This window comes from Colossoma macropomum, unplaced genomic scaffold (genome assembly GCF_904425465.1).
Source record: "Colossoma macropomum unplaced genomic scaffold, Colossoma_macropomum, whole genome shotgun sequence".
NCBI classification, from domain to species: domain Eukaryota; kingdom Metazoa; phylum Chordata; class Actinopteri; order Characiformes; family Serrasalmidae; genus Colossoma; species Colossoma macropomum.
Window position 1 is genome coordinate 284,840 of NW_023495247.1, and position 26,375 is coordinate 311,214.

The 26,375-nt window shown below is 41.0% G+C and overlaps 1 protein-coding gene across 1 annotated transcript in view; it reads right to left on the reverse strand.

Moving 5' to 3' along the window:
* si:ch73-211e3.1 (mastermind-like protein 2) overlaps positions 1-18,764 on the reverse strand; it is a 92,423-nt gene extending 73,659 nt beyond the window's left edge. The window contains exon 1 of the mRNA XM_036561405.1: positions 18,377-18,764. Coding sequence (XP_036417298.1) covers positions 18,377-18,424 — 48 coding nt within the window. The 5' untranslated portion in view covers positions 18,425-18,764. The remainder of the gene's footprint in view (positions 1-18,376) is intronic.
* Between the last annotated feature and the right edge of the window lie 7,611 nt (positions 18,765-26,375).

Below are 26,375 nucleotides of genomic sequence, written 5' to 3' on the forward strand. Positions count from 1 at the left end.
TCACACAGCAAAAAGAGTAAAATCTCTCTGCAACTCGTCCAGGCAATGATGACGAAAATCAGCTCAGCTCTTTTTAAGTGCTAATAATGTGGACCACACTCCAAACATGCACACACACACACACACACACACACACACACACACACAAACACACACACTAACACTGAAGTGAACTTCCAAAACAAGAATAATCTCTTAGTTACAGAAGAGTGTAATAATCTGTATGAAGGGGGATTTGATGGTGTGAATTAATGCATGAAGACCCTGGGCTCAGGCAGTAGCTGCATAGCAATGCAGAGAGAGAAAAGCATCTATAGCGCAGCACCACCCTCACTGCCAATGTGTCAAATGTTAATAACCTGCCAAGGGAGAAATCTATCCTCATGTTCATTAGTCATTAAAAAGGAATATTTTCACAGCAGATGCTGAAGTGCTTGAGTGTCATAACAATTTAACAGTGGATGAGAGACAGAGAGAGAGACAGAGAGAGAGAGAGAAAAATCGAGAAAGAGAGAGAGAACAGAGACACAAAGAGACAAAGACAGCTAAAGAAAGAGAGACAGACAGAGGAATAAGAAGAGAGAGAGAGATAGAGAGACAGAGACTGATAAAGACATATATAAGGAGGAGACAAAGACAGAGAGAAAGACACAAATGAACAGGCAGGAAAGAGTCGCAGAGATGGAAAGAGAGACAGAGAAAAGACAGAGATACAATCAGAGAGAAAGAGAGAGAGAAAGAGAGACATAGGGAGAGAGATAGAGAGAGAGAGAGAGAGAGAGAGAGGGAGAGAAAAAAACAAGAGAGAAAGAACAAGAGAGAGAGAGAGAGAGAGAGAGAGAGAGAGAGAGATACGCTTATTATCCATGCAGCCAGCCTCTTCTGAAAGGGTGTTGGCTGAGGAGATCAATGCTATATGACATACTCCATCACACAGACACACAGATCGATTGGCTTTGCTGCATGTCCTGCTCTGTTATGTCTCATGTCGCCTAGATGAGCAGAGAAGCTTTAGAAGACTCAGGTGTTGGTTGTAAAGCGGTACAATGTAACATGTTACAGCAGTGTGATTACTTCTTCCTGTAATGAAGCAATGTAACACACCACAATGTAAGCTCTTTAGATCACATTACAGTTACTGATTAAGAGTAACGTCACTTCTGTTATTTATGTCTTTAAGAGAAATAAATGATGTGCAACAAATTTAAAACATAAATATCCACTGCACTGATTATTTGTACCTGTCCTTGAACATACCTTCATTCAGAAACAGCTCCATTAGCTTAACAATTGATTGATAAAACTTTTATTTGGAGGCAGTGGTTTTTATCAGCATAACTGACTGTATCACATTCAAAGGCAGTGATAGTGATATACCTTTTAAATGATGTTTAATGTGGTTGACTATTTCTTTCTAAATATGATACAATTACTGAAAAGTGTGTGTGTGTGTGTGTGTGTGTGTGTGCATGCACGCGCCCATGCAATTAGACTCTGCCATGTCTGGTTGCCAGGCCAGTGTAGTGCCAGGGGTGGCAACTACACAATATCAACTGATCAGTAAAGACGAAACATGTGTATTCACACACACACACACACACACACACAGAGTGAAGTCATTTCAGCAGCTGCACAAACATGCCGAGAGAAATCGTTGTGGTGAATGTGTGTGTGTGTGCCATGTTTATTAGCTCCTGATGTGGTAGGATGGAGAAGCACAGCTGGACTGTGAGAGGGAGACAAAAGCAGACATTTTTACCTCTCACTGGTCATTCTCTCCTTCCCTCAATACTCTCTCTCCCTCCCACTGTCCATCTCCATGAGGCAAACATCACCTGGAAAAACACTGTCAGTGCTCTTTTCTCTCTCTCTCTCTCTCTCTCTCTCTCTCTCTCTCTCTCTCTCTCGCTCTCTCTCTCTCTCTTTCTATCTCTGTACTCTCTATGCTGCCTCTTGTGGAACAGATGTTTAGTTAGGATTAGTGGGTGAACCTGTTTGCAGATGTACTCTGGGCTTTATGCAGCTAATTGAGCTGTTAGCTTCTCAGAAACATCAGCAGAGAGCTGATTTCACTTTTCTGAGTTGTTTTTGTTCTTTTCAGGAGTTGTGTGCAGGTTTTGGAGCCAACACCAACGCACGCCGTTCTGCTCTTTTGGACGGAAAGACACCAAGCACAGAACACATCTGTTCAAAGGGCCAACCACTAACAAACATCTGTCTGTGGAAGAGTGAGGGGGAGATACAGGGGTTAGAGTAAAATAGAGAGAGTAAGGAAAAGAAAAAAGAGACAGATTAGGAAAGACTGATAGAGAAAGAAAAAAGAGAAAAAGATAGAGATAAAGAATGAGAGAGAAAGAGAGAGAGAGAGAGAGAGAGAGAGAGAGAGAGAGAGAGAGAGAGAGAGAGAGATTCCCTGGCTGCGTGGTTGCTGTGGAATTTTGGTTCTATTGGAGAGCAGCTCCAGCCCTCGTAGTGCTGTTTGTTTTGGACGCCTGCACGAGGTAGAAATATGTTCCTCCCTTCCACCCTCAGCTCTGTCGCAACAGCAAACAATCCAACAGTCCTGCGAGGCGCTACAGCGGCACCAGCACACCACCAGCCAGTCTTAGCCAACTTCAGCCAACCATGCTCCAGCTTTACTCTAGCGTCAGCACACCACACTCCAGCTTCTCTCCAGCCTAACCCCAGCTTCAGCTAACCACATTCCAGCTTCACTTTATCTTCAGTTAACAATCTTTAAGTGTCACTCCAGCATCTGCAAACCACAACAAAGCTTCACTCCTACTTCAGCTAATATTATTCCAGCTTCACTCCACCTTCAGCCAACCAGACTCCAGTTTCAACCAACCACACTCCAGCTTTACTCCAGCTTCAGCTAACCACACTCCAGCTTCAGCCAACCACACTCCAGCTTTATGTCAACCACAAATACAGGTTCACGCAACCTTCAGCCAACCATGCTCCATCTTGAGCCGACCATAACCCAACTTCACTCCAGCTCAAGTTAACCGCAGTCCCGCTTCACTACACCTTCAGTTAACAATACTTCAGCTTCACTCCACCTTCAGCCAACCACACTCCAGCTTCACTCCAGCTTTAGCCAACCACACTCCAGCTTCACTCCAGCTTTAGCCTGCCACACTCCAGCTTCAGCCAACCACACTCCAGCTTTAGCCAACCACACTCCAGCTTCAGCCAACCACACTCCAGCTTCAGCCAACTGCTTCAGCTAACTCCAGCTTCACTCCAGCGTTAGCCAACCACACTCCAGCATCAGTTAACAATATTCCAGCTTCATTCCAGCCTCAGCAAACCACAGTCTGGCTTCACTCCAGCTTCAGTCAACCACACTCCAGCTGCACTCTAGATTCTCTCCAGATTATTACTGACATTATTACTGATCAGAAGCATGAGGTGAATCCTTTTTTTTTCAGCCAGTATAATTTCACCTGCATTTGCTGAGATAATAATCTGGAAGCTGTATCTACCATAATACAAGAGATTAGCTTACTCTGAGGTGCTGCTCTAACATAAACAAGACTGTGGGCAGCTTGAATCAGATCTATGAGATAATGTGACATTGCAAAAGCCACAAATCGAAGCAAACAAGTCACTTGCAAAAAATGTGTCAAATTGATAGCAGATAACCCGAATGTTGTCTTAGTGTCTCACCCAGTAAGAACACTCTGTGCTTGTGGGTCACACCAACACTGGGGGAGGATTCGTTTTTGAAGTGAGCATTATCACAAATGCGCGAAAAATCCACCCCTTTGATGTCCCCTATTTTGTGGTTTCAACGGGGTCTTAAGCTATTTTAATTCATTTCAGAGCTCTCCAGGGTTTAGTGAATCTGGGCCAAACAGTGATTGAAGCCATTAGAGTAGGGCTAACCCTATAAAAGCAGGTTTGGGGTCTGTTACAGAAATGAGTGGCTGAGATGGAAGGAAGATGGATGAAAAGAGAAGAGCTCATTCAATATATTGCTCTCCATTCACTTCAGAAAGTTGCAGGCCATTGTAATGGATTAAGTTTGACATAATGTCATAATATATAGAGGCCATGTTAACTACAATTTCCAGAATACATGTTTATCGCCTTACAATACACTGTTTAAATGCTAGGGTGGAAGAGGGAAGGTCTCTAAATCCATTCAAACGGAATGGAACTAACCATTTTAAATAGTTTTAATTGCTTTTAATCTCGTTTTAATCGCTGAACAGATACTCAATCATTCAAACATTTTCTTCTGCCTGTCTTAGGAATGTAATATTGAAGAATATAAGAAAATAATCATTAAAATATTGGTTCTGCTCAGATTGAACCGATTGTTTTTTATTACATTTCTGAGTCCTGGTTTCAGCTTCTGTCAGAAGAATGTAGGAAAATGTGGAGCTATGTGGATGTAATCCAGTGGAAATCTACACTAGGGTATTGGCAGCCATGTCTTTACCTAATGACCCCCTTCTCAATTACATCATCAGCCTTTTGTAGCACTCCCGGGACAAGAGGTAAAGATGCTTAGCCTGTAGCGAGCCCCCCCCTCTATATCCACCACCTGCACATACGCTCACACACATCCTCTCACACATTTTCCCTTCTAGTGAAGTTTAACAGTTATTGTACCACTCCAAGTGTGAGTTAAATAGTGCTGAATGTTAAGGGGGGGGGGTGGTTCATGGAGTGCTGCTGAAAGCAAACGTTTCAATATTCCAGTAATGGCTTAAGAATGCAGCAGAGAGGAGTGCAGATGCAGATGCAGATGCGTGTGACTGAGTTATAAATGATTTAAACTGGGAAAGATTCACTGTCTATCTTTTTCTCTCTATCCTACAGTCTCTATCCTACTCGCTCCCAGACAAAAACCTCCCAAAGACAAGACAACTCTCTTACACACACATTCTGACCCACTCTTTGTCTTTAGTGCTCTGTAGATTCCTGTCTTATACGCACACACATACATACACATTCTGACCCACTCTTTGTCTCTAGCGTTCTGTAGCACAGTATCACTGTGTGCACTTGAGCGTGTCCCTGCCAAAACGAGCATCTCCCACTCCCTATTCCCATGTTCTCTAAAAATAAACCAGAAGAAAAAAAAATGCAAGAGCCACAATTATCCTAATGTGGTGATATCTGGTTGGCTTAACCCGTATGCTCCATAAACTACAGCCGCGGAGTCAATAGCAGGAAGAACTGCCAGTGTTTAACACTGTTAAACAATCTCTTCATGTTTTAATCTTGCAAAACTATGAACTATAGTTCTAATTAGCTGTTTTTCACTGCTGTTTTCACACCAGTGTCAAAGAAATGACTCCACTTGTCAGTCACATTAAGGTCACTTTAAACGCTAGGCTTCTAAAGTAGTACAGTTGCTTAGCTTTCTCATACTGCTAGCTATCAGAAAAGGCTTTTCCTTGTTCAGACGCACGTCTGTTTCTTTCCATCTCACTTTCTGTTCCCTTTCCGCTGTCAAAGCCAAACGCTCCCAACAGAGCACCTCCACAAACAGACGAGAAGCGCTGAAGTGGATATTCAAACAATGCTAAATCTGAATGTTAGCATGCTAATTCCAGAAAGCTGACTGTCTGGAGAGCATTCACATCACGCAAAGATTTCTACCCAATTACACAGTTGCAAAGCTTCATGGAGGGAGGCCTGTAATTGCTGCTATGCATCTGAGAAGCCCCCAAGCTGATGGCTAAATGAAAACGCTATTAGAGTCAAAGTGGAAGGAGCAGCTGAATGACTATTAATCACTTATATAGCAATTATATTGTTTCCACCCTTACAGTGACCTGGGGTCAAGATGGGTCAGGTGGCCGGTGCTCAGCGGATGGAGTGGGATGTGGGAGGGCCGTATGTGTGAGTGGGTGTGAGTGTAACCAGAGTCACTTGCTAACCTCAGCTTGCCTTAGTACAACATTAGGGCCCTATCAGGTTACGCAGTGAACCCTGTGCCACAATCTGTTAGTGTGGACCTGTAAACTGACACTTCTGTTCCGCTTAGACACACTATTGCCATAGCGATACTCTCACTGACCCCGCTGACACACACACACACACACACACACACACACACACACACACAGACAACCACAAAAAAAACATTACTGAGCCAAAATGAGAGTCAGGGAGGCTAAGTGAGCGAGAGAGATAGGGACAGAGCAAGAGAGTGAGAAGAGAGAGAAAGAGGGGGAGAAAAATTACAGGGATCATATGCAAAAATAGGAGGGGGTGGGTGGAAGGACGAGAGGAAGGAAGAGAGGAGAGAAATGAAAAAGAAAGGAAAATATGTGTGTGCAAAGTGTAGCTGATGAATGACTGAGGAACAATGGAAAAGTTCACTGGAAAAAAACAGAAAAACTCCATGAGCAGCTGTGTGTTTAAATAGTAAGTCAGGATATGTAAAAAATGGCGAGTGCCTTAAACACTTACACAGGGGTCAACACTGCCTGTAGCCTGTGTCCCTGGCCACAAGATTTCACATTTTAGCCACTAAAAATGACCAGAAAAAGATTTTATAATGACAGAAGTAGCCAGTAGCCTTGGAGTTTTTTCTTTGCTTTTTGCATTTTCTTTCCTTTTTACAACCCCCAAGAGCAGCAATCTTTTGGGACTAGACATGATCTTGTAATGAGAATACATGTCCAGGAACAACTTGTTAAACTTTTGTTTCTGGATTGGTGCACACGGGGGCATGTCCCTCTAAAATCCACCCCAATTTCCTCTAGCCTTTTATTCCCCATGCTCTTGTCCAGAGCACCATCAATAACACAGGCAAAACAAGCTAGCTAGCAACATCTGACGATTGGCTAATGGAACTGTTTTACCCTTGCATAAGGTAATATTTATTTTTACGGTGTTGTCCACACATGCAACACATATCTACGACTTTTCAGCCATACTAACTTATGTTACATCCATGTACTTAAGACAGGTTTCTTGTATGTTAGACAATGTTGACGGGCGCTGATTCGCCCCTACTTTGAGCTCCACCTTCAAGAAACATTGGACTGGTTTTGAAATTTCACAGTTAGTTTGTAATAAGTCTTCGTTCCCATCCATATTCAGTCCTAAACGTTCCCAGACCAGACTAGAAACATTTGCACACATTCTCAAATATCCACCATTAATATCAAAATAACTACTTTTCACCCCGAACCACGAGATTCAGAGCTTGAATAGGTCAGACACTGAGCTAACTAAAACAAATTACATTTTGTTGGAATTTGATAACTGTAAATTAGCTTTTCCACCACTGTGGTGAGAGGATGTCCTAAAACGTACACCATACTATACACGCAGCTTTTTGTATAGGCATGATATCTGCCTCCCCAGAGTATGTTCAACTAGTGCAGCTCAACAGCCGCATCTCTACAACAATCTCATCTATGTTAGGTACAATAAAAGTGGTATTTGTGTAGGGTGTCACATCACCCAACATGTTTAGAAGTTCAATTATTTTAATTTATGGGAATAGTGCCTTCCAATGGCTTGCATGAAATAAATCAATAAATGAGCGATGGGTTTTTAAACATGCAGTAAATGAGATTTGGCAGTCACTGGAGGTTGTTACCATGGTAACTCAATTAACCATCATCAGGCACAGGCCTGCCTTTAGTGATCCCAATATCAAACCCACAGGCCGATCAAAGCCTGATAAATGTAGAGATGGGTTAGCGGGATTGAATGATAATCTTCAATCCGGCTGACTATACTATGAAAAACTAGTATCTCTTCACAACATTTCCTAGTTTAAAAACAAAAAGCAAGGTAGTACCTATTTGAAAACAGCATTAATCACACAATCTGGCTATTTGCATGTGACTAGCACCCCAGAATACTTATTTTTGCTACCATTTTATACTTTTCATGAACAAAAATGGGAGAAGCTACATTCAAGTGATAAATGGGTTAAACAGACCAGAAAAAAATAAGTGTTTAATTAACTGCTCAATGAATATTATATTTAACATCAATATAACAATAACAATTACTAAAGGTTGAACAGGACAGACCGATGCTGGGTGGCATAGGGTAGTGGATAATATCACTGCCCTGCACATTTGAGACTGCAAGTTTAATGGCATGATGTTACTATGAACACTATGAGTAAGTACTAAAATCATGCTATTTACATTCAGTGCACTATCAACATCACTCTATTTACACTAAGTGGAGAATAGCATGAAGGAACACCTGACTTGTTTTTCGGCACTGAGCCACGCTTGTTAATTGTAAAATACAATGTATGTACAACAAAAATGTTTCTATAATTCTGGCCCAGATTCTTTATTTTAGCCACAAGATTCCTTGACTTGGTGGCCGAAGTGGCCGATTCATATTTTTGTATCTGTGCACCCCGGACACAGCACGAAAAAAACAGACACACACCTCATGAACGGACAAGTACACCCTTTAGGTACGAGACAACAGATGACAGCTGACCTCTGGTTTGCGCTTTTTCACTTCACACACAAACACACACACACACACATCCGTGCATTCGCACGCACACAGTTAATGGATGACACAAGGGAACAAGGAGGAGGGGAGTGACCTAGAATACATGCACAGCCAAGACAACAACAAAACAATGTGAAAGGCAGGCCTACAATACACTCTAATACAACAGCAAACAGATCTTTCTGTACGCACACATTCTTTTTATCTGATATTGTTATAATTTTAGGCTACATACTACATTTAAATATGTTTCTGTTCTCTAACTGAGTACACTTATAGATAAAACATCTGTCTTTGTATATGAATAAATAAAAACGTTCCCCTACCATTTCTGCTAATTAATAATTCACACTCTATTCCATTTGTATCACTCAGAAAGAAGAAGACGAAGAAGAGAGAGAGAAAGAGAGAGAGAAAAAAGATCACACTTGTGAAAAGCTGCCAAGGTTACTACGACAACTGCTTCTGGGAAGCAGTGCATTATGTAGGGCCAGGAATTCTGGGTAATGCTACTTTGGACGGCAGATGAAAGCCGAGTTGTCTGCGAATGTGCGCGAATGCTTCAGGAGAATACACATCAGAACTGTGTTTCAGCTTCATCCGAGACAAAAGGTGTTTATCTGATAAAACACAAAGCCGGCTCATAGACTGAGCCTACACGGGCACTGAATGAGTGGATAATTACAGCTTACCTTGCAATGAATGTCCAGCAGTTTAAGCAGACACTGTGTTTAATTACTGATTTGGGTTAATTGCTGATTTTTATGCTTTCAATCTTAACAGTTAAAAAATATTCCAGTGTTGTTCTACCTAATCTGTATCTGCTGCATTTGTTATGTAAGGTCGATTATATCATGCAATAATTTTGACTCACTTCTCTGTACTAAAAGAACAGAAAACCCATTGACTCAAAACTCAATAGAAGTCAATGGGCAGATGCTGAAACACCTTCCCAGTGGCTTTTATTATAAATGTATAAATGTATATAAATATATATTATAAATGCGTTGAGTCAATGGGTTTTCTGTTCTTTTCTAAGCACAGGGAAATTATTGCCTGTGGTAACTGACTACATGCTGTAGATAGAGCAGATCGAGAAAACACTAATCGTTTAGGTGTTAAGTAGGTCTTAAGTAAAGACACAATCACGATTTTAGTAAAGTCGAATCGAAAAGTCAGAATGATTTTAGTAAAGTCGACCAACACAGTCAATAGCAGGGGTGTCCAACCTTATCCCTAGAGGGCCAGTATGGTTGCAGGTTTTCACTCCAACAAAGCAGGAGGTCACCTGATGAAATGTAAGGGGGGTCATCATGTTAAACGCAGAATGGAACTAAACTCTGCAGGAGCATAAACCTTTTAGATGAGAGCTGGTGACCACTACTATACTTACTAAAAGTACAGAAAAACCACTGACCCGAAACTCACTTATTATAGAAGCCAATGGGCTTTTACTACAAAGGAGTCAAAATGACTGCATGTGATTATTTGACCTTAAGCTACAAATGCAGAACAGGGAAATTAATCTCTGTGGTGACTTACCGTACGCTACAGATGCAAGTGTAAAAATACTGGAGTAGTCTTTAAGGTTAGGATTTTAGTAAAGACATTTGGTGTGAGAGCTGAGAGTGTAATCATGAAAAGAGACACAAAGAATGTTCAGCCTATTTGGTTAAATGGCTGAGCATAAGGTAATAAATGTATGCACATGCACACTCTCTCAAACATCTCATAAATGTGTCAGAGACCTGCCAACACTCTCACACCCTTTCTTTGTCATTCATTCACTCATTGTCATCCAGAGTCTCTCTCTCTCTCTCTCTCTCACATACACACACATTCGCTTATATATACGGGGGCATTCCCCTCCCACCTCCCCTTGGTTGCAGTCAATTTCATCACAGCATCTTTCTCTCTCACTCAGCCAGCGCAATATCACACAAACTTACATTACCTACACACAGTCAGCCAACAGCCACCCATATTCACCTACCAAGCAGCCTGACACACTGGCGACTGTGTATATTTATGTGTGTGTGTGTGTGTATATGTGGGTACAGTAGGGAAATTACAAGGTGTGTATTGCATGCTGTTGAACAGTGATGCAACACATTCTCATAGTGGAGAGGAGAGGAGTATTGTTCATATTAGCCATGCAGAACAGATGCACTCAAGACAGCTCTACTGCTTATTTAGTCTCATGGGGCCAGACGAAGATCTTCCTACAACAATACACATCTTGTAAACTTTTGTTGGTGGATTGAAGCAAAATCTGCCACTAACAAGGGCTCGCCCCTTCAAAAACCTGCCCCCAAATTCCTCTGCTCCATGCTCTTTAATGTCCGGATTACAGACGACAACACAAGAAAAGCAAGCTAGCTAGCAAAACACTTTCGCTAGCTAGCGTTTATCCTTTAAAATCAACGTTTCAGGAACACTGTTTACTTGGTTCAGTGTTGGGATTGGTTTAGAAATGTCTCTCTGTGTTCCCACCCACATTCAGCACAAAGTTTCTCATGGTTGTCCCCAGATTTTCCTGTTACGAGATCACATCTGGCCTTGTGTGACTACTCTTCACTGACCTATTTATCCATGCTCTGTCCACAAAAACTTCTTTCATAGCGACTGTTGGACAAGCATTACAGAATATCAGCAAAAATCTCATTCATCCCAATATGAGACTATGGCACTTAGTGTGGAAATGGTTAACCCAACACACTGACAGGCATAAAACCATAATGTATTGTTTGTCTGTTAATTGAATTCAAATACATATAAGCTTACTATTATTTCATGGACCATTTTCTACAGACTTTTGCACAGTGCTGTATTTTGTGTTTGTGTGTGTATTAAACTGTGTATGTATGTCACTGTTACTGTTAGAATAGATGTGTAATAAAGCTAATATTAGCATGAGAGCAAATTCATTGCTGTTAACCTGTTTAGCTACAACACCACAGCTACATTAGCTACAGGTCAGCAGTGAAGCATTTTAAACTGGAAACTCAACATTAAGTAGTGTATTTATACATATATTAGAGGCTGAACAGAATTTTCGGACAATGTTCTGTAAAGCTTCTCCAACTGCATGCGGGCAAACGGGTTGTTGTCAATGTGTTTAGCTACAACACCATAGCTATCGTAGCTATAGCTCAGTAGCACAGCATATTAACCTGGAATCTCATGTACTAAATGTATATAAACATCAGAGGCTGAATAGGATTTTTGCCAATGTGTCGTAACGCTTTCCAACTTGTCTAGTAACAACACAGTTACATTAGCAGTAGTGTAGTATTTTAAACTGGAAACTCAATGTTATGCAACAAATTTCAACATAGATTGGAGGGTGAACAAAATATTTGCCAATGTTCTCTAAAGACTGTCCAACTTTACAACGGTTTCTACGAAAGAACGCATTTATGGGCTGAGAGTGGACAGGCTGGATACACTGTTAGAACAAACAGGATTCAGGTTCTCTTTGATTACTGTCTGCAAAGCTTCAGGAGCATAACAGCAGTACAGCGTAGCAGAGGGTGTTTAAGACCAGGACATTCCAACAATCTTTCTGGTATGACATCAGTGTACTTGGTTAGGATATCTGAGCATGTGTGCGTGCATGTGTATGTGGGTGTGTGTGTGGTAGGAAAAGTAGTGGAATATTGAAATAGTCATGAATTATCTACTAACCACACGTGACTCACTTAAGTGTCACATACACAAAGGAAACACTAGTCCAGCACAACCGTCTTTGTGATCCCATAAATGAATTCAAACTCATCAGTCCACCTGACTGGGGTGTGTAGAATGGAAGAGAATGGAATATTCAAATAGTTATAAATTGGCCACTTACTACACATGACTCACTTAAGCGCCTCATGCGCACACAAAGGAAAACCTTGTTACTCCACCGCAACCATTTTTGTAACCCCATAAAGTAATGAAAACAATTCAAAGAAAAAGAATCCAACCAATACTGTGGTGATGACATCATGGTGTGGGTGAGCAGACATTTCCATTTCTCTTTGTTTTGCCTGATTTTTCACATCTGTCCATTCGTAGTCCTTTTTCATTCACAAAGCCAAGCAGTGCTATCCAGCATAGACAGCATGACTCTCTGACAATCCAAACTCTTTATGCTTTTAAGCCCTACAGATGCAAATATCCGAGCACAAATATCAAATAAAGCATATTCTGGTAGATCATGAGCGGTGGAACTGTGTGGCTCTTCAACGTGAGAATGTGGAGTGCTCCTTTGGGCAATTCAGGCACAACAGATGTTCGCTCATATGGTGCTTTACAGTAGATGGATGGTCCGAGGCAACAGATCAGCAACAAAAGAGTCGTTCCTGATTTGATGCCTCTCCTACCACCACCCTGTTCACATCTTAACACATCTAATCTGTGCTTCTGTGATACCATTTAACATGGAATTAGACCCTCTCTAGGTCCCTCTTGGCATATATGCCTTAAAATGGCTTTTCTTGCATGTTGTTTAATTAGCTTTTACTCATAGCTCATTAAAAAAAGCAGAGAAATTCTGTCAAAAGGGCAGACTCTACATATCCAGTCGAGCAAGTGGAAGAGAAGATATTCTATAATCATTAGAATTTGACAAAAATGTATTACTGTGTACACAAATGTTTTGTATAAGGAAAAAAAAATATTTTTTTATATTTTTTTTATATTTTGGCCATATTTGTTGTCATTTCTTAACATTGAAACAAATGGAAAAAATGACTCAAACCTAGTGATAAGCTACTGAATGTAAACTGATTGTAAATGTAATTAATTATGTAATTAACCATGTAATTACTATGTCATTACATAGCTATAAATATTTAGATAATGTGAACTGAATTATCCACAAGGTAAATAACACCTCTAGTCTTGTAACAGTTAAAAGCCCTCATTAAAAGTCATTCATCATTATGAGCTAACACAGATGTGTACATAAAACAGTGTTTCTTGTAACCTGATTTGGGGCAGTTTCTTCCAGAACAAAGTACAGTGACTAAGAGTGAATTGATGAATGAGGCACACAACGCCGTTCCCCATCCTATCACTGTTTCTCCCTTTCTCTCCACTTATCTGAGGCAAGAGTTAAGTGCTGATAAGCTACCTTCACAGCAGCTAGCAACGACACTCGATGTTTAGCAAGAGCATGTGGCGAGGGTGGGTTCATTTAGAGCATAATGTGGGTTCCCCCGCTTTTCGTGCAAAGTCTAAAAGCAGGGAAAAGAAAACACACACACAACCTGATATTTGGTATGTAGCTCCTGTTTGTTTTCCATCCCTAGGCAACACTGTTATTTCCTGGTGAGGGTTTGCCTGATAGTCGCACTGACGCACTCTCTCTCTCTCTCTGTCAGTTCTCCCTCCTTCTCTTTCTTTCCCTCTTTGCCTCACCACCCTCTCACTTGCTAGTGCTTTCAGACAGACAGTTGGGCAAGAGATCCTGCATGATAGCAGGAAAACATGAGCATCTCCCTCCATTGGTTAATAACAGCAACTCTACTTTCCTTCTAGCTTTCCTTTATGTCCCTTTCTGCTGTTTGAAAAAAAAACACGCAAAATCCATTTAACATACATACTGAATGTGTGTGTATATACATACATGGCTGCTGTCAGGGCAAAACCTTGTATCTCCAAAAGGTAACTTTACAGGATAAAGAAAAGCGTTCTTAACTTTTAATGGAAATAAAAGAATACATCATCTTTTCCAAGTAATTTTGAACCATTTCTGTTGGTCTGTTCATCCTAAAATTTCATCATAAATGGTAACTGGCCTTTTCAAATTATGTCAAAAAATGAAAAACGGATGATGGAGATACAAGGTTTTGTCCCTACAGCAGCGACAGCCTCTAAATTTGCTATACTTTTAAAAAACATGTTCCAAAAAGTCTTCTGGGACTAGAAAACGGAAACTGCACTTTTTCCATTGGCTATCAGTCCAGTACCAAATTTTCCACTTCTTTTGGTTTTTGGTACCCGCTCAAGAACGATGTACCAATAAGACCTGATAGTATTCAAGGGCGTTCTCCTCTGTCTTTGGTAGCACTTGCACCTGAAGCAAACAACAGTTTAGTGAATTCTTTACTCTTCCACGTGAAGATTAAGTCACTAAGCACTATTACATGACCAAATGCACCAGAATGTGAACCGCAATGGTACGCTGATGTGTTAATTGTTACTAATGTGTAAAAAGTTCACTAAAGTGACATAAACTAGTTAGGGAAGCTAAAACTATTAGCCTTTATGCTAGCCTCAACAGAACAGGTGTTTAAAATATATAATATTTGCATATAATTCAGCCAATCAAAACAGAGATGATTTTTACACATTCTTAAAAGCCCAGTGACAGAAACAGCTTCATTAACTCTAAGGAATACACACAGATTGGACAAAGCTATGTAAAATGGAATTATCGCTGTTTTTGGTGTACAAGCCCTGACAAATGTCATAAGACCTCAGTGAAAAAAGAACCTTTTTCCTAAGCTTTTCCTCAAACCAAGAACTATTGAGGAACCGTTATTTTTAAGAGTGTACTTGCAGTCTATAGGACTGTTAGGTGTAATAACAGTTTCTCCCTCTATCTGTGTGTGTGTGTGTGTGTGTGCACGTGTGAGTGTGTGTTTGTGTGTGTGCGTGTGTGTGAAAGCAACTGGGAAAAAGGTGCCAATTACTTCATGTAATGAGTATAATAAGTCAAATGGCACTTCCCACACTCTCTGAATGAACAGTGTGCACTTTGCTTTTAATGGCTTGATATGATTATACCACAAGTAAATGTGTCCTTGCTGTTCAAGAGGTTCTATGACTAGTAAAAGACCTAACCATGATCGTTGACCACCGGGAGACTTTTACCTCCTTTCACCAAACAGCTGGCCTTGGCTAACACATTCAAGGCCAAAATCTCTCTCTCTCTCTCTCTCTCTCTCTCTCTCTCTCTTCATCTGCATGCTCCTACCCCCTGCTATCCCTTCTTCTCTCTCTCACTGGGATACACCATATGGCTCTGTATTGCAGATACAGCAATCTCCTTCTCTTTTCAGGAAGAAAAAAACAGCAGCTCGGAAGGTGACACAAACCGTCAGTTACTCTGTGACACAGAAAGGCATGTGCAATGGACAGCTTCAGGGACAAAAGCGACCTCTCGGTTACCTCTCCACTCGCACTTTATTCAGTGATCTCATCCTTAAAGGCTGTCGGTGAGATGAAAGTTCACACACACTGTTGTTGTTTTCCGTTCCAGTTCTACTTTGAGGTGGATCCAAGTCTGCGCATAGCCGGGTGACGGCTACCCTGCCACTTTCAGCGGGCTTAGATCTGAGCGGAGGAGCGCATTCCAGCTCGCCCTTTCTGCTTTTTCTTCTTTCTTCACCAGCGACTTCAAAGTGCTCTGACTAATTTGGCCATAGATCAGTTCAAAAAATGAAAAAAAAAAATGCTGAAAGATCCGTTGCGGGAAACCCAGCGTGGGTGTAGCTCAGACAAACCACATGCTGTTGCAAAGTGGCCTCAGAAAGAAAAGCTTTCAATAATAACAATAATAATAAAGATGATGATGATAATAATAATAATAATAATAATAATAATAGTCATTAACATCCATGGTATACTTTCTTTTCATTATATTAAAGAAATAATCCAACACTCTCTATCTGCCACATCAGAAGCATATGCTTGATAACCAGGACACATTTTCACTGTATTTAGAAAAGAACAGAATACCCATAGACTCATAGCACACTTATAATAGAATCATCTGCTGATTAGCTTCTACTATAAGTGAATTTTGAGTTAAAGAGTCTTCTGTTATTTTACTAAGGGAAACGGGGAAACGTACTGCGTGTAGAAATCAACCATACAACCAACATAGCAGATAAGACATTAGGTTAATAATGCTTAATAAGGCTAATCTGTCATCATAAGAAAAGGTGAACTATTTAATAGCTGCAGCCACCATTGCTCCTGCCTCAAACCTATAGGGACACCTCCAGTTCCCCGAAGTCCAGGCATTAAAAGCCAACTTCCAGCCTCACCCCCTGTAGGCACCCCCTGTCTTCAGCTTTTCTGCATTTTGGACACGCTTGGACTGATTTAATACATCACCACCACCACCACCACACACATTCAATTCCAATATCACAGTTAGAAAACACTTCTGGATGTCGATATAAACAATGGCCTGCCATAGCCTGTCTCAGGAGGAGCGTCCACTGAGGTTAATGGTCACTAAACGCCATAAGGATGAGGGCGGGGTCACTGCTTGCATGAATATTCATCAATACTAATTAAGAGTAAGTAAAGATGTCCAGGGTTTCATTCATCTTGCACTGATTCAGTACAGAAGACCCAGCATATAAAAAGGCATCACAGTTCATCAGGAAATCAATCTATTTTAAAAAGGGCTGGACACTTTCCACCTTTCCACCCACATTCCTAGACTTCTCCTTTAACCAGCACTTTCCACACCAATCTGCATCAATACATGCTCAAATGAGCACTTTAGCTTTGTTCAATTCTATAAACGACAGTGGAAAAACGGTTTAGTTTCCAAAACCAGCTGCAAAGATGACACAAGGCTGGATTTGCTCTGCTATCACAGCACTGTTAGCGAGGTGTGTTTAAGCAAAATCCTAACAAAGCGAAGGGGGGGGGCGTTGCCTACAGCATGACGCTGAGCAGACCTCTTTAGTTAATTGGCTAGGATTATTGAACGACGAGGCAACATGCACAGACAGTAGCCCTATAAACGGACTGCTTGTATATATGAACCACACACACACACACAAAGGCGCTTTTAACCCATTTACTAATCCAGCAGGACTCTAATAAAGACTCGTTTGTGGCTCTTGCTTGCTCTTTACAGGCAGAGGCGACTTCTTCCGCCACTTCCTTTAATCCCATTACGTATTCCACTAGCTTAATCCCGCGCGCGCGCGCGCACCCACCCACACGCTCCCCACTCCGTGTGTCAATATGATGGCAACCTCTATCTATCTATCTGCACCCCCTCCCCACCTCCTCCCCCCAGCCTCTGTTGAAACTCCAGCACCGCTCCCCGGCGCCTGAACCCCGCGCTGACGTCTGCAGAGCCGCGCTGTCTTTCTGCCTTTTCGCCTTTTGTCTAGAGCGGCGGAGCTCAGCCTCGCTCGCTCCAACCAGCAGAACCACATGCTGCTGCTGCTGCTCAGCAGAGTGGGGGCTTTTTCTTTTGCCTCAGCGATTCCTCAGCCGTGGGAAAACAAAGAGGGTCTCTTCGTCGGGCGTGAAGATGCAGCACACGATTCATTAACACGCTACATTGTGACGTAGCTGTTCTTTAACACATTACATTGTGACACAACAATCCTTTAACACATTGCATTGTGACGTCACGTTCTTTAACGAACCGCAATCCTTTAAGATTCTTTTAAGCACTAGGGAGCCTGCTATGCATTACTCCCCACCATACTGCCGATATGGGGATATAACGACATCGTCAACAGATATGAGTGTCATCAGGATGATCAGCGTTCTTATGTTACTCGCAGATAACGTGAAACGCGGAGCTCGCGCACTTAAATAGCGCGGGTTCGCCCTCATCCAGCTCACGAGCCGCTTCTATGCACTCCACAAAGTGTATCTACTAGCGTCGTCAGCTAATGCCGGTGGCTTCTCGGTCAAGTTTCCGAGCACAGTGCCGCTGAGATGCTGGAACACGTGAGCAGATTTATTCGCCAATGTAGAAGTTTAAAGTGGGTCAGAGATAAAGTGAAACAACACAGAAAGCGTGCTGAAGTTTTAATGAATACACCCCCTGCACACACACACACAACCCGCCCCCCAACACAGAGGCTCACATTCACATACACACAGACACATCCAAAGCTGGTGCTTAACAGCAATCAAAAGCTCATCAACTCACTAATGGGTCCATGCGAGGTGAGTCTAGCCGCGGAGAGACCAGGAGCATCTTGGAGTGCTGGTACACGGCGGAGCCACTGTTAAATCCACTTTTGTTTCAGTGTGTCAACCGTCAGAGAGATAAAACATGTATCAAATACAAATAAAAAAGGAAACGTTTAAAGAAATAGTCGCGAAATTAGGTTAAAACAGTCCCTTGGCGGCTGCTATACACGACCACGACATCGACAAGAAATAATAATAAACGAGACGTCGATGCTAAAGAGGCCAGCTAATCTGACATTGCCGTTCAAGTGAATGGAGGCAAAGTTGGTTCGCTGTAGTAGCAGATAGCGACTAAAAACTCAGCTCACATCTGCGGCCACTTGCGAGAGCAGCTCTCACTGCCTTCCGGACCGAAGGGCGGAGTAAAGCCGGAGATAGGAGGAGGAGGAGAAGGAGGAGGAGAAGACGCTGTTGGTTTTCTTCCTACCCGTATTCCACATAAAAGCGTGCTTGTCGCTTTAAGACTTTCCACACCCGTATTCTAACAAGTCCCTCCCGCCCTGCGCTATGATTGGCTAGTGGCGTTCCGCTGCTTGCACTAAGATTGGCTGGTAAGCTCATACTCACGAACAGCCCGCCTATGAGTGATAATGAGCTTAGCAGCCAACCCGAACGTAGGAGGGCGGGTTTTTTTCCGAAAACAAGTGGGTTTTACGGAAAACAGGTGGAGAAACCTCTTAAAGGGACACTCACGAGAGTCAAAAGGAGATTAGCAGGGCGCTAATGAAAGAAAAAACACAAAAGAGACAGCAGAGCGTGAACAAATGATAAGTTAGTCTATTAGTAGTATGTTACAGACTGTTATTTTTTAGGCCTACTTTTTTGCAGCAAGAACAAGGTAGTGAGGCTGGGTTATTATTTTTAGCCACATTATTATTTTAACTGCTAGGTTAAGTGAGTTTTGGGCAAATGTAGGATTCTTAATTAAACACAACGTCCCTGAAGTGAAAGCCAACGTGGATCCAAACATTTACATTCAACAACCAGTTACATTTGTTAGGTCTGTGATAGCCATTATTTTATGCAACCAAGGCGAAGCACACAGTGAGAAAAGGTTTGCATAAAAATTTAAATGTTTGCTACTTTATTACAAAATCTAGGCTGGATCTTATTAACTTAGAGTGAAGAATGAAAGTGCATCACTTAGTGATGTCACAGTTAACATGTTCATAGTGTGTTAACGTGATAAATGTTCAACAACATTCATTTTTTTTTTAATGGCATTAATGCATTTCACTTGACCCTTCCAATCACAGTTTGAGTCCAGCTGCTCACATGCTGTGTGTCACTGACTGACTTCAGTCCTGTCATTCAAATAAAGCTTTTAAAGTAAATTACATTCTTGAAAAAAGTTAATTCATGCAATGGTGAATTTGTTTTTCATCAAAGTCCTTATCTATGGATAAATTAATGAGCAGCAAACTAACAAAAGTAATAGCACAGTAGTAAGCTCCAGACAATCACAACAAAAATCTATGAGCTGTAGGAACGAGAGCAGGAGGTTACAATCACGGAGGAGATAGAATCATTGATTGTATATATAATATTTATGAGATATACACTCAGCGAACATGCTGCAAGTGGATGTTGGTGATGTAAGTTTTTCATGTTCTGTTCATGTAAATCCTGCCTTCACACAATATTATGTCCACTCATATGGCTGCAACAAAATGTGCTGCTTTATAAATTGAAATGAATCTTTAGTGCCCAATTTGAGCAAATAAGACAAATGTAATTAATGACAATTAATTAACAATAATCATTTTAATTGTTTGACAACCCTACCTTTAAATTAAACTCAAACAGGTTACATTTCTAGAAATATAATGTGCAGTGGAACTACAATACAAATCTTAGAACATATAAGCCAGTTTACATTCGGATGTTTGCATAGATTTGAAATTTCCTTATCACTCGTCCTCTGATTCAGAGAGAGTCTTCTTCAAGCAATGGGTGTAATGAGTAGTCTAGTCTCTCTCTCTTTTTCTTTCACACACACACACACACACACAAGCACACCTAGTTGGCATAAGGAGGACTGCCTGAGAAAGAGAGAGGAAGAGTGAAACCCCAGCGGAGGCAGGGTGCTGCAGTTCTGGCACAAATACAAAAGAAAGAGGGGGAGAGAGAGAGAGCGAGAAAGAGAAAGAGAGAGAGAGAGAGCGCAATGATCCCCTTACTGCACCTGGACTCAGAATAGTTTAGGTTACAGAGCACAATACTCTGCACGCACACACACACACACACGTTTGTCTTGCTATACATATGAGGACGTCCATAGGTTTCTATTGATTTTTGTGTTACTGTAGCTAAATAATACTACATAAACCTAAACCTAAGCCTAACCTTAACCTCAGTATCCAAAGGGCATTTTTTCTGCTCTTTTAGTTCTAAAATAAAAAAAGCAATTGTGGTGAAAATAACACATTCCCAAGTGAGGACCAGCAAAATGTCCTCACTTGAGCAAAAATTTCATGTAGTCCTATCATAAGTATAGCAATACAAGAACACACACACACATGCACACCCCACACATATACACACTGTGTAGTGAGAGCACATGCAAAGATGTGTGAACTTAAAGTATAATATAATCCAATTAATCTCAGACAACAAAATATTGTACATGCATGTAGATATATGTATACAATACTGTGCAAAAGTCAGAGACCATGCCTCGTTTATTTAATTTCCAGTATAAGCAGCCCTACAAGTTATCCATTTTTCAAATTAGATGTAAGATAATCCACTTGCAAAAGGATATGAAAAAGTCAAAGGAATAAACATGAAAAAACAGGAGTTAAAAACTAGAATTTTAAAAAAGATTAAACATTATGGGGAAAATAATGTTAACAACCATGTAAGACCTTGTAGCCCACCAAAATGGTCCCCATCAGATAAACAGTAAGCTGTCATCTTTGAGAGAATCAAGCTCCACTCTAACTTAATATCTGAAATAATCCACAGGTGTTTCTGTCCATCTTTCCACTGTGAGAAAACAACTCAACACTATGAGTCTTAAAGAATGCGTAGCTGTGAAGAAGCCCTTGCTGAGAAAAGGAAACAGACAAAACATAAGAAAATTTGTAAGTCAAACAAAGAAGCTGCTGGTGTTTTCTGAACAATGGACCGACCACCCCAGAGTCTGGACTCCAACATCACTGAATGTCCTCTGCGTTACTTGGATTGTGAGCAGCAGAAAATACAACTTCTAAGACTGAACTTCGGAGATGTGAAAAATATTCCTGCAGATTTCTCTGAAACACCGAAAGCAGGCTGACAAAAAAATGAATAATTTGTTCTTAATGGCATTTTAATGAAAATTGAGTAAGTGAAGGGCAGTCTCTGACTTTTGCACTGCACTGTATGTTCCACAAATAACAACAAAGACTTTTTGCTGATCCATCTAATGGCTATGAACACACACACACCACTGTCTCACTGTGATAGCAATCTCAAGCATTCAGACACTCCCTGCTGCTCCTCCACATGCATCAGGTTACAAATATAAAACCATTTACAACTCAAGCCCTACAACACTCTCTCTCTCTCTCTCTCTCTCTCTCTCTCTCTCGCTCTCTCTTTCTCTCTGCCTGATGGTTATCTGCCTGCCCATGTAAGATACAGTACAGTAATCTTAGAACACACTGGTTTTGAAAGAACAATGTTACAGTTATGAAAATAGTGGGAAAGAAGGAGAAATCAATGGCAAACAAGTATATATTTGTGTGCTGGTTTGAAGAACAAAGTTTGGCTTCAGTTGTCATATATATATATATATATATATATATATATATATATATATATATATATACATATATATGTATATATATACACATATATATGTATACATATATATATGTATATATGCAGTTTCAACTACTTCAACAGAATGGTCTAGAAAGAGAGATTCTCCAGCATTGTTTCAGAAAGAACTCACAGAGATGTCACAGCAGTGTGAGATTTGACAAGCAGAGAGAGAGAGGGGGAGAGAGAGAGAGAGAGAGAGAGAGAGAAGGAGAGAGAGAGAGGTGACAGAAGAGTTGAAACAGAGTGCTTCTTCCACTAACAGTGTGTTTGTACAGTGATGTCACTCATACCAGAGGGGTTAGCACTTACTTAGTTATTTACTGCTGTTCTTTCCTGATTGTTTTCTTCATCTTTTACTCACTATCACCTTCTCCTGTCACTCCCTCTAAGCCTGTATTCTCTCTTAGCCCCGTACAATCCCAGGCTTATTACATACAAAGGCTTATTATTCAGTAACTACACAGACTACAATGCAAACTGACTGACCTGTTCTTAGGTTATAGAAGTGTGTAGTAAAACTTTGGCCATTTAAGGGGTTCAACTCACTGCAGGTGCGTAACTCACTGTGTTTATGGCTCTTGTGCTCATGCAGTATTAGTGGTGCTAAGTGAGCTATGGGCACCTCCAGTCGGTATGCTTTTTTCAGAAGACATTCTGTCTAAGCCAACAGGGATTTAATGTGTACAAATATATGCATATACAATGAGACACTAACACCCACCCCCCACAGCCAACAACCCCCACACATACTTTTCAGAGCCATCATCCAGATGGCTGACAGAACCAAATTGCTGGCTACATATTGCTTCATTCGATGCCCGATTCATTCAATTAAGCTGATGACTGTTGAGCAAGGCTTTGGAGAGGCTGAAATTACAGATGCACACACACACACACACACACACACACACACACACACATGAAATGATCTTTGGGGGGGTTTTCTATTGATGACTCATATTAGGGACAGGTAATTTTTTGCTATTTATTTTTGCTTTTGTTTGTAAAAGGTTCACAAAAAGGTTCACCTTATTGCAATCAGGCCAAAGGCAGTGAAACAAATCTTCATAATAAACTTACAACCCTGTTGCTGGTTAGTGGTTTGTGTAGAGCTGGTTGATACATCAAAATTATAATATCGTGATCATTTTTACAATGTCACAATATTGATTTGTTCAGACATTTGATCAGTGGGTACAGAGAAAACAGAACCAGTGATGTTACATTAAAAAAAAATCAAAAACTGTGAAAACCATGATCTCTATTCAACATTTGTCATACGGTGTTGCAATAAATCCAGCTAAATGGGAATAATTTTGTGCTCTTTATAATGACATGCTGTTGTTCAGTGTTCTACCAACACAGATAATATACACAATATTTAGAAGAACATATTGTATTATGTTGTGGCACAATAACAATATATATTGTTTTATTGCCCATCTCTAGATTTGTCCCTCCTCAAACCACTGTCAGTGGGTACTTACCACTGCTGACTGGGAGCAGCCCAGTGGAGGTGCTCTGACCCAGCCGTCTGGCCATAATGAATTTGGCAAAGTCTTTCTGGTCCTCATGCCTGCCCACTTATCTTGCATCGAACACATCGACGACAAGAACCAACTGTTCGCTTACCAGCTAATATATCATAGACCTTGACATGCGTATACATATATACGTGTTTGTGTGTGTGTGTATCCAATGTATATATATATATATATATATATATATATATATTGGAAAGTGTGTGCTGCCTTTCACATTGTGTCAAAATTTCATGAAGGACAGGCCAATAGAAATCATTAAAAACTGCATTAAATGTTAACAATGTTTTTCCCTTCTCCTGTAAAACGATCATTTCTGAGATACAAGGTTTGCAAAAGAACTGCACTTTACAAGAGCTGCATACTATCCTCTAGTGTGTGTGTGTGTGTGTGTGTGTGTGTGTGTGTGTGTGTGTGTGTGTTTGCTTGTATGCACCAGTCTGAGACGGTATATGTTTTTTGTGTGTGTATGTTTATGTGTGTCACGGGGGTAAATAATTAATGTCTTGGCCACAGTTTGGCCTTCCACTTCCCTCTGGTTATGGCAGAGAAATGGAGTGGCAAAATACACCCCCCCTCTCAAAAAGAGAGAGAGTAAGAGACAGAGACAGAGGCAAGAGAGACCTCCAAGAGAGAGCAAGATAGAGAGACAAACAGAGACAGAGTATGCAAGAGAAACAGAGAGAGAAAAGAGAGAAGGAATAAAAGAGAGAAAATGGATAGAGAGAGAGTGAAATGAAGAGAGAAAAGGAGAGAAAAAAAGGAATGAGAGTGAGAACATAAAGAAGAACGAGAGAGCAGAGAGAAGAGAAAATGAGAGACAGAGAAAGGGAGGGAGGGATTCACATGCAGAGAGAGAAAAGAGAGATAGAACAAGGCAGAGAGAAAAAGGTGTGACAGAGAGAAACGAGAGATTCTGAAAGCGAGAGAAAGTGAGAGAGAAAGTAGAGAAATGGGGGAGAGAGACAGACAGGCAGACGGAGAAAGAGAGAAGTGAAGAGAGAAAATACGAGAGTGAGAGAGAAAAAAGGAGGTAGAGATGCACAGAGACGAACTGAAAGAAAAAAGAGAGGAAAAGACAAAAGTACAGAGAAAGAGAGGGAGAGTGGTTGAGAGACAGACAGAGAGAATGACAGAGGGAAAAAAATGCATCATGAGTTTCTTCCGAGTTAGTTTGGCAGGGTCTTTCTGGAACATTGTGTTAATGATTAATAAAGTCAGAGGAATTCCACGCCTGGCAGCCTCTCAGCATAACCCCTCCTCACCTACCCCTCGCCCGTCCTGTGCTAGACACACACACATACACACACGCACACACACACACACACACACACACACACACACACACACACACACACACACCAAATGCCTGACAGGACTCTTCGCCATCCTCCCCCTCCTTTCTCTCTCCTTCTCTCTCTCTCTCTTTCTTTCTCTCTCTCACTCTCGGTCTCTCTCTTTTCCCTTAGGCCAAGAGACAGCCAAAATCAGCATGGACAGTTGTCAAGGTAACCTCTATGCAATCTATTTGCCCACCTCTCCTCTCCTCCGCCTGACCAAGGTCAGCACTCCCTTTCTCTTGCTGCCGTTTTTGTTCGGCCAACAACGGGGCCAGAACGCCCCTCAAAAACCATCATTAGTACAGCACCGAAAAGGACTGAAAAAAGAACAAGAATACAACTTTCCAAACCACCAGCCGAACACTGCATTCACACGGCTCCTACTCTGAGGCCTCTCGAAGCAAAGTCCACACACACACACACACACACGCGCACACACACACTAGAAGGCCCTCTCTTTAACCATGGAGAGATTAGTGAATATAAAGACCCCCTGCCAGGAGGCACCTCTCAAAGTGAAATAAATGCAGTGTGTGAAAAGAGAGCGAGTGCTAAATGGAACAAGAGGAGAAATGAATGGGGGGCATTTTGCAAACCAAGCGCACATTCTCTTTCGCCCATATTTCTCCCCTCATAAGCCACTAAGTTATCCTGATTTATGATATGTCCTTGCAGTGGTACATCAATTAGTCCATGTCTGCATCTGACTCTGCTTTTCAAAACAAGACTAGACAGCAAACAATCATAACAAAAATGAAATAGCAACCTTAAAACTGATGAGTTTAATGTATGTTAATGTATCAAGATTTTAGTCTATGTATTTTTGTCCATTTTTATTCAATTCATTCAACTAAATGTTCACACAATGTAAAGGACAGAAAATGTGTTTTTACATAGTGTAGTAAAAAGTGATCTGGACATTCTGTGTGAGTGTGAGGGAGATTCACTAATGTAATATGATAAAATGAATAATAAATGGAATAAATGCTGAACTGAGTTAAAATTGCAAAAAACAAACAACGTGCAATTTTGTTATTATTTATTTTAAAAAATCTGCATAAATTAATTGTTCAGATATAAACAAAGTCATTCAAGGCGTTTTGAAATGGTTCATTGCCAACTCTGATTTTTTTTTACAGTGGTGGTGATAGAAACCAGTGGTCACTATGCCTACAACACAAATACAGCCATTTTATTTACTTTCCAAAACAATCAGTGAACCTACACGTGCTTCTGAGTTTTTATATGTAACGTTCTTTGGAGA